Source organism: Cryptotermes secundus, unplaced genomic scaffold (assembly GCF_002891405.2).
Source record: "Cryptotermes secundus unplaced genomic scaffold, Csec_1.0 scaffold407, whole genome shotgun sequence".
Classification (NCBI taxonomy): domain Eukaryota; kingdom Metazoa; phylum Arthropoda; class Insecta; order Blattodea; family Kalotermitidae; genus Cryptotermes; species Cryptotermes secundus.
Genome location: NW_019741981.1, coordinates 4,917,910 through 4,926,850, shown reverse-complemented (window position 1 = coordinate 4,926,850; position 8,941 = coordinate 4,917,910). Strand labels below are relative to the sequence as shown.

The following is an 8,941-nucleotide window of genomic DNA, read 5'->3' as shown; positions in this document are numbered from 1 at the left end:
GCCTTTGATAATTTTATGTACTGTCTTACGAAGTATACACTGTCCAGTCTTGTTAAGTATTGCTGTCTTCTTTTGATCTGCCTATATAAAATTGATATATGTAGAGTTTGACATAAATGACATGGCGTGTAACATGTTTTTGTCTCTGAACACTCTAGCTCATAACGAAGTGAAGAAAAGGATTTCCGAATGCTGATGAATTAAGCAAAAAAAAAAAAGACGGTGAAGATATCTCTGTAACAGGCCGTGAAGGCCCATAGGGTTGTGAGACATCGAGGTTCACACATTTTCTTTAGACAGTCGGTTCACAAATGGCCATAAGGTTGTCAGCCTTACGCTCCGGCCGGCCTTTACCCCCCAGGAAGAGTATTGATACTCATTTCTGTTAGAGGCTATAACGATCCCAGCCCCATAGTGCGGCTGGAAGGATTAGGCAAATTGACAAAATCCACCTCATCGGGACTCGAACCCGCGACCATGCGGCTTGTAGCATGGTGTCTGAACCAACTACGCTACCGCGTGCCCCGCTGATGAATTAGTCAGATGAACATAACACCCCTGAGGTGCCTTCCTTATTCCGTAACATGAAGACTTGCAAAAGAAGTAGCACCTCTACCTTGAACCGTACTGCAGCTTTTAATCAATCGTATTCTGCAGTGAAACCAGACGTATTATTTAACATTGATTACGACATTTCTACAAGTACCTTTGGCGGGTCTCTTTCGCGCGTTTCTTGGAGATAGTAACAGTCACCATAGGTTATCGAGACTCGCCACTAAGGTTAGTGTCTGTTGAGCACGTTGTCGACGGGCTGACGAGCGATCCTAGGTGGCAGGACTGGTTTCTGACCGAGTTGGCTTCCTCGCCCACGGAGCGCATTCGGCAGGATTGCGCTGTGGAGTTATGTTGGTGTTGCTGTGTACAGCGCAGCCGAGTGAACTGGGAATTTAAACACTAACGTAGCGACCGTTTCAATCGGCACACGTTGTCATATTTATTTTATTTATTAAGTAACCTACAAACATTAGTGAAATATACGTCTTTAACATTTCAACACAACGGAAACATGGATTTAACTAATGGCATATCAAGATCACCGCGGCGAAGTTATTGAAAGTTTATGAACTTTACAAGGTGTTCGCTCGTGTGTCATCGTTTGTTGAGTGGTCTTAGTGGCAGAATGCAACTGCTGTTTTCAACAAAGAACTTGGTTTGAAGTTATTATATCCTCGTATCTATGTGAACGGAATTTACAGTGTTGTTCGCAGTGACTTGAAAGTTTTTAATACGCAACTTGTACATGTGTGTGTGTTAGTGTTATTCGAGAAGAACAGCGCATTTCCGTAGATTCTGTTACCAGGTGTTTCAGTAAGGATTCAGTAAACATATGATGTATTGTAATGGCTTCTCTCCATTAGTCAAACGTACAGTCGTTTTTATTTGTGTATAAGATTCTGAAGAGGATTTTGATCCATAAGAGGAAGAAAAATGGAATTCGGACAGCAGTTCAGCATATTGTGCATTGTCCTCACTTTAAATTTCGGTAAGTGTCAGCTTGATGTTGGATTATGAATCAAGAGGGTGGATTTTGTAAATAAATATTCAGCTGTAGATGTACAAAAGCAGCGATGCAACAACAAATTTTACCCCTACATCGTTCACTTCTGTGGTCTCGAATTTCGGGGACCAGGGACGAAGATAAACTGTGTTTCAAAGTCAGAAACAATTATACAGACATAAACGTATTCTCATACTCTCAGTTGAAGTTATTTCTCGCAATTTAGGAACCAAGTATTTGACAGTTTTAGACCTAGATATTTATGCACTGAATGTATCTTTTAAACCGCCGTTTACATTTGCACATGCAGGTTTAAACGTCTGGAAGCATACATACATACTCGTATAAGCATTATGTATTCAGTATAGAGATACGTGTAATGTAATTTTTGCATGGTTTTTATGGATCGGTATTCAAGTGTTAGGCCGGTCACGGTAGCCGAGCGGTCTAAGGCATGCACTGTCTTCGCTCGCTCGGAAGCCGGGATCGTGGGTTCGAATCCCACTCAGGGCATGGATGTTTGTGTGCGTTTTTCTGTGTTTGTGTACAGGTAGAGGCCTTGCGACGAGCTGATCACCCGCCCAAGGAGTCCTACCAAATGTGTAAGATCTAGAAAAACCGAATGAACGAAGTTCATGGAGGTAGGCCTAGGCCCACTGGGGCTGTAGTGCCAAGGAAAAAAAAAATTAATTTGTTAGGAAACAGAATTCGCATGTAAATTTTGACATAATTCTGTAAATTTAATATCTGCAGAAATTATTATAAGCGGTATATACAGATTTATAAAAAATATCTGAACAAATCTTTTTCTATTGCTAGTGGGGTGGGACCAAGTCCCTTGTACTGTGGCCACTTCTGGCCTATTGTACCAGCCCCAGATGATAGGTGAGGGTGATTGTGGAGCAGTTGGTGGAATGAAGATTGGTAGGGGAAACCGAAGTACTCGGAGAAACCTGCCCCAGTGCCACTTTGTCCACCACAAATCCCACTTGACCAGACCCCGGGATCGAACCCGGACCTCCGAGGTGGGAAGCCAGCGATTAACCGCTTGAGCTGTGGCGCGGCCAAAGACATATCTTAGTATGACACGAAGTTTCTGCCTGTAAAATTCGTTTCACTTTGTGGAGTGATTTTAGGGATCAGGGACCCATTTGACTTTAGACCACATATTCGAAAATTGAATTTCCACGTGGACTGTGGACTAACGTTACTGACCTGTGTAAACATCACGTTACGCAGTTCTAAGTACAGGACCTAAGGATCCCGTGCAGCTAAATTTCTGTAGCCTATATATAACCTGTTTTACTTCGTGGCGTTGCTATTAACGGTCAGCAATCGTTGACTGAATATTTTAAAACTGATTTATGCTGTCAACTGCAAATTAATTTTGTGATTATGAAACTTGGTGGAGTTTAATGGCCGCCATCTCAGAATTCCATGTACGGTGTTTAGTTTAGGTATTTAGTTTGAAGGTTTATTTCTGAATAAACTGAAAAACCTGAATTTGCTCCCCGAAATCACCAGCTGTTATTGATCATTTTTTCAAGTAACAGAAAATGTGCTTTCAAAGCATAATTGAAAGCTAAGGTTAAGCATAAATTTTTTTCATTGGCACTACAGCCCCAATGGGCCTAGGCCTACCTCCATGAACTTCTCCGTTCACCTCGGTTTTTCTAGATCATACACATACGGTAGGACTCCTTGGGCGGGTGATCAGCTCGTCGCAAGGCCTCTCCCTGTAGACAACCACAGAAAAACGCACACAAACATCCATGCCCTGAGTGGGATTCGAACCCACGATCCCGGTTTCGAAACGAGCGAAGACAGTACATGCCTTAGACCGCTCAGCCACCGTGACCGGCGCCATTCCTGATTACTTACCTTAAAATACAATTATTTCTTCTATTTCGAAGTTGAAATTTGCTTATTGTATTCATTATTATTGAGCCGATCACAATGACCACGCGGTCTAAAGTATGAAATGTCTTCGCTCGCTCGAATCCCTCTCAAGGCATGGATGTATGTATTCTGTGTTTGTGTTTTTCTGTGTATAAATAGAGGCCTTGCGACGGGCTGATCCTCCGTCCGAGGAGTCCTACTGACAGTGTATAGGATCAAGAAACCGAAAAAGCGGTCAAGGCCCAACAAGGGGCTGTAGCGGCCATTATAATAATTCATTATTAATAAGCGTAATTTATAAATGAATGTTTGGAGATTCTCTTCCTCTTTTCATATTAGGCCCTCCAGCCTGTTTCCATTCAGAATTAATCTGGAACTATGATTCTTAGAGATTTTCGGTAGGAAACCTGGGGTGGGTGATTAGCCTTTTCGCGAGGCCGCTACTTGCACAGGACAACACAAGCACAGAATGAACAGACATCCATGCCTCGAATGGGATTCGATCCATCGATTCCAGTGTTTGAGCGGGAGGACAAATTTAATGCCATAGACCATGCGGGCACTGTGATCCGGGGGATTCTGTTTTCTGCAGCAAATAATATATGAACGCCAGAAAATGAAATGGTACAGTTATTGACTTCTTGGCAATATGAATCGCATTGTTTTATTTATTTATTTATTTAGAACTGTACTTTGTAACTGGATTCTGTTACCGTCCTTGAGTAAAGAACCCTACTCAGTTGGGCCCAATCAATAGAGCTACTCCAAATCTCCGAAACGCTGTTTAAAATAAATAAAAACAGGATGATGGATAATGCCCAAAAAGTCAATAATTAAGTTAATTTACCACCGTCACGAAGTTTTAAATCTGACATGAAACGCATATTAAGAACAAATGAAACATTTGTCTTAATTTATAAATGCAGTGAATATCGAGCGATCGGAAACTACCCGGTTTTCAGTTAGCTAATCTTTTGCGGGCCTTTTCCGAAACTTTCCACCTTCCATTGTTAACGTTTCAGGTATATCACCAATTCCATCAGGTCGTCTTCAGCTTACAAACACTACTTGTCCCCAGAGAGAGCAGTACTGAAGATGGTAACTGCCGTGTTTTCTGAAACGTTGGAAAACCTTAACATTCTACGTGCCTTATTCCCGAAACCCGAAGAACAAGATATGAGCGAAATAATTCTTCAGTATTTATTGCATTCAGTTTCTTTTCATAAATTTTCGTAGCCTACAGCCCCTAACTATTCTTCTCGGCTCAGCCGCTAACAGAATTGAGTACCAGGAATCTTCCCGGTTAGGTGGTGTTGGGGGGGTAAAGGGCGGCCGGCGTGTAAGGCTGACAACCTTAGCGCCATCTGTGAGCCGATTGTCTAGAGAAAATGTGGGGGCCTCGACGTCTCACAACCCTATAGGCCTTCACGGCCTGTTACAGGGATAATTTCGAGTTCAGTTTCATATTTTGGTCTTTTGGCTTATGACGCAGTATAGTTTGATTGGTTGGTTACCGACTTTTCGGATGAATATACCGCCTCAGTGTTGAGGGTATCCCAGAAAACCACCGTATGAATTATCACCGATGTGAAACTTCGAAGACCGCCTCTCTGNGACCTGCTCTGTGGTCTAGTGGTCAGAGTTCCTGGCTTCAGATCCACAGGTCCCGGGTTCGAATCCCGGCGCTACCAGATTTTCTGAGAAGTAGTGGGTCTGGAACGGGGTCCACTCAGCCTCGTGAAGATAACTGAGGAGCTATTTCATGGAAATAGCGACTCCGGTCTAGAAAACCGAGATTAACGGCCGTGGGGATCCGTTGTGCTGACCACACGACAGCCTCTATCCGCAAAAGTTGCACTAACTTAGTCGACAAACGGCGGTCGCTCGGTCGATATATTTCGCTTGCGGACTACAAGCCATGGAGTTTGTGTTCTTGTTTGTGAAACTTCGAACTTTATACAGTTCAATTCTGCGTTATTTATGTGTGTGTGTGTGTGTGTGTGTGGGGGGGGGGTTAGACCTCTCCTGAATCAGATCTGTCCCACCCAAAGCAGGCGAGACCGGAGATGGAGAGTGTGCAAGAGAGCGAGTTTAGCTTTCAGTGCTTCTGCTCCAGATATAAATGTACCTTATATTTCTGTGCTCTGAGCTTCCTGTAGGCCTGCTCTGCTTTTGTGTTAAGCTACTTAGCAGAATAGAGCTCTACGGTCTTTAGACCTACTGTGTTTATAAGGGAAAAACTCCCCCCCCCCTTTTTGTAGGATTTAAGGTTCTGACAGCGGTGGTTGCGAAGGTTTCTGTCTTCTGGAATATTACTCCGTGCAGAGCCCTACTTGCTAACTGCTTTGTGTTTCTTGCTTGGCATAATCTTCCACCCTGAACGTGGATGCGGTATGTTCAACCGAAACGTCACTTGACTTTCAACGGACTACAGGGAACTGTATTCCACAAGATAATATCCTTCTCCCCAATTGTTTTCCTTATTTCAAACATTGTACGCCTATGGCCTGATTAACAGTTTTGTTGCCAGTGATGATGTGGTGAATGGTGAAATTGTTAGACCTCCTGGAATCTTTATTTCAGTATGACACTATAGGCCCATGTTTTGCTTCCAAATATTGCATTCGTGTTTTTTTTAACGCATGTGTATGAACTGCAGGACACTGCAGCATTCAGTGACAGGTCTGTTAATTTGGTCATGAATGAAAAGTCAAACAGATTTGGGTGGGAAATTACCTCTGAATTCGACGGGAGGGTTTGAGAAAAACCATGAAAACATCGATAACATCATTGGTATCCTCACTGAAATTGTACCCGGTTGGACCTTATTGCTTGACTGGGTGAAAAAAGTAAATTGTCTCTTTGTTCATTAAGAACTACGCCATGAAGAGCCATGGGGGGTCGAGGTATAGCTTCACCATTCTTGACCTCGGCACTATATGGAATTGAGTGGTCAGCTTCACGTCCCTCTCGCTTTATCCCCGGGAAAATCGCTGTTCGTAGCCAGTGAACTGGAGGGTGGGTAGACCCCAGAGAAAAATCTTGCCTTTGCTGGGAATCGAACCCCTCCAGTGCAGCCCATAGCTCGTCGCTATACCGACGCCCACTGCTTGTCTAGACCAAACTACAAGCGAGGCGCATCTTATCGGTGAACCAGCATGAGACAGACAGAACGGCGGACCAGTAATTATGAACCACTGATACGCCTTGATTAAGAAAATGTTTTCAAATCCTGCTGTCTGAGGCCCACGCTGCTGTCATTTGCAACTTGTCTGCTGAGTTACTTGAAATAAGATGGCGAGAAAGAAAGAAACAAGATGCTGTATCGGTCTCCTTGACAGCAACTGCATTTTTAAACAGCCTGTCGAACCGGTTCCTGGTCTGTGATTATGATACGTGGACAAAGAGTGTAGTTTCTGCTCCTTCTTGGAGTCTAGCTTGTATAACAAAATACAACGGCTTTATAAACAAGTAAATAAAGGAGTTTCTATAGCCGAACGGAACGTTTGTTTGCGAATCCTGTTATTTTAAATTGAAATGTGGAAACTGAACTCAGTCGTTTTCAAAGTGTTTGTTTACTTGTTATTCAGTTGTACCTTGATAATGTAAAAAAAAATCCTTATTTTGCGGTTCAGTGAACCATACACATATTTTAATTTGCAGTGTTTTCCCTTCGACCGTCCTCAAGTGATTTAAGAATTCTATAACCAACAAACTCAAACAATCAAAAAATCTGTTTTACCGTGGAGTTAGTCTGTTGGTTAAAATTTTTTTTTATAATAGTCGGTAGTTTTCAAAAGTCAGGAAGTTTCCTATTTTCAGGGCACACCAAAGTTCATAATCATTGTTACAAAATTCCGCTATTTGATCCATCNTCGTCATCATTATCATCATCCCACCTACCTCCAGGTCTCCCCAAACGTCGCTTCCTTTTCAGAGCAAAATTATGTGTGCATTTCTCTTTTCCGACACGTATTATAGACTCCCCGCTCATCTGAATAATGGCTACAAATCTTGAAGATGCGTTATAAAAATATAGCTGCTTCAAAATAGTCGCAGAGTCTCGTGTTCGATTTTAGGACAATTTTATGTCTTGAACAAACTGGCATTAAAGAAGTTTTTCTCCGATCAGGGCCTACTTGGTTTTTCCCAGCCATCCATCATTTCGGCGATGCTCAATACTCATTCATCATCGCCGCTGAGAGGTGCGGCAGGCCTGACCAGCCATGTCGGTCCCGCAGTTCCTTCTGGGAATGCACTCGGCTGGACCCAGTGTAATGATACATTTCTTGTAAATATTTTGAATAAACTTTATCATTATTTGAGGGATTGCCGTGGAATGCAGCATGGATAGAGGAGATGGAAAACGTGCACAATATCTTCACTTGAAAACCTGAAAGGGTAAGTCCTCTTGGATAACAATCAGGTATTCGGATAATATTAAAAGAGATCTGAAAGAAATAGTTTTGGGAGTGGACTGGATTTATCTCACACTGGAGAGAAATCGGTGCACAGCTTTTGTGAATACGGCAATGGGATTTTCGGTTCCATAAGAGAAGGGACATTCCTTGATTTGCCGTCAGATATTGACTTAAGTTCCATGGAGGTAATTATTTTATGAAATTAACTCTGAATATTTCCTTTCACTACCCTGTAGGACACAGCCCCTGTTGTTCAGATTTATGTGCATGCTGCACCGTACAGTAATTAGGTTATGCTGAGCGTCAGTAAAAGTTTCAGCGTTCCGTTCACGTCGTAAATACACCCAAATTCTCTTTCCTGCTAAGGTGCACGTACATTGTACAGGTTAAATTCACACACGCATTCTTAAACTAAGCACTTTGTCCCCGTTACATTTGTGGGGAAGCCAGAAGGAAAGAGACCACTGGAAAGACCAAGGCGTAGGTGGGTGGACAATATTAAAATGGATCTTAGAGAGATAGGATGGGATGGTATTGATTGGATTGATCTGGCTCAGGATAGGGACCAGTGGAGGGCTCTTGTGAACACGGTAATGAACCTTCGGGTTCCATAAAATGCTGGGAAATTCTTGAGTAGCTGCAGAATTGGCAGCTCCTCCAGAAGGGCTCAGCTCCGTGAGTAAGTAAGTAAGTTGCGTACGATAGGCCTCGTTCAGAAGTACCGACCGTGCTGGTCTAAATTTATTTGCTGTTCTAGACGACTGCTGAGTCGACCACAGTGGCAGCGCGGTGTAAGGCATAAACTGCCTTCGCTCGCTCGAACGTAGGGATCGTGGGTTCGAATCTCACTCGAGGCACGGATGCCTGTGTGCTTTTATTCTGTGTTTGTGTAGTTGTATGTGTAGGTAGAGGCCTTGTGACGGGCTGATCCCCCGTCCAAGGAATCCTACCTATTGTGCATAGGACTAAGAAACTGAAAAAGCAGCTAAGGCCGAACCAAAGGCTGCAAAGCCATAATAATAATAATAATAATAATAATAATAATAATAATAATAATAATAAT

At 42.8% G+C, this 8,941-nt stretch overlaps 1 protein-coding gene across 1 annotated transcript in view; it reads left to right on the top strand.

Moving 5' to 3' along the window:
• Nucleotides 1–893: 893 nt before the first annotated feature.
• The window catches only part of LOC117282980 (hemicentin-1-like), a 305,944-nt gene continuing 297,896 nt past the window's right edge, over nucleotides 894–8,941 (top strand). The window contains exon 1 of the mRNA XM_033754892.1: nucleotides 894–1,543. Within this exon, the coding sequence (XP_033610783.1) occupies nucleotides 1,489–1,543 (55 nt within the window). The 5' untranslated portion in view covers nucleotides 894–1,488. The remainder of the gene's footprint in view (nucleotides 1,544–8,941) is intronic.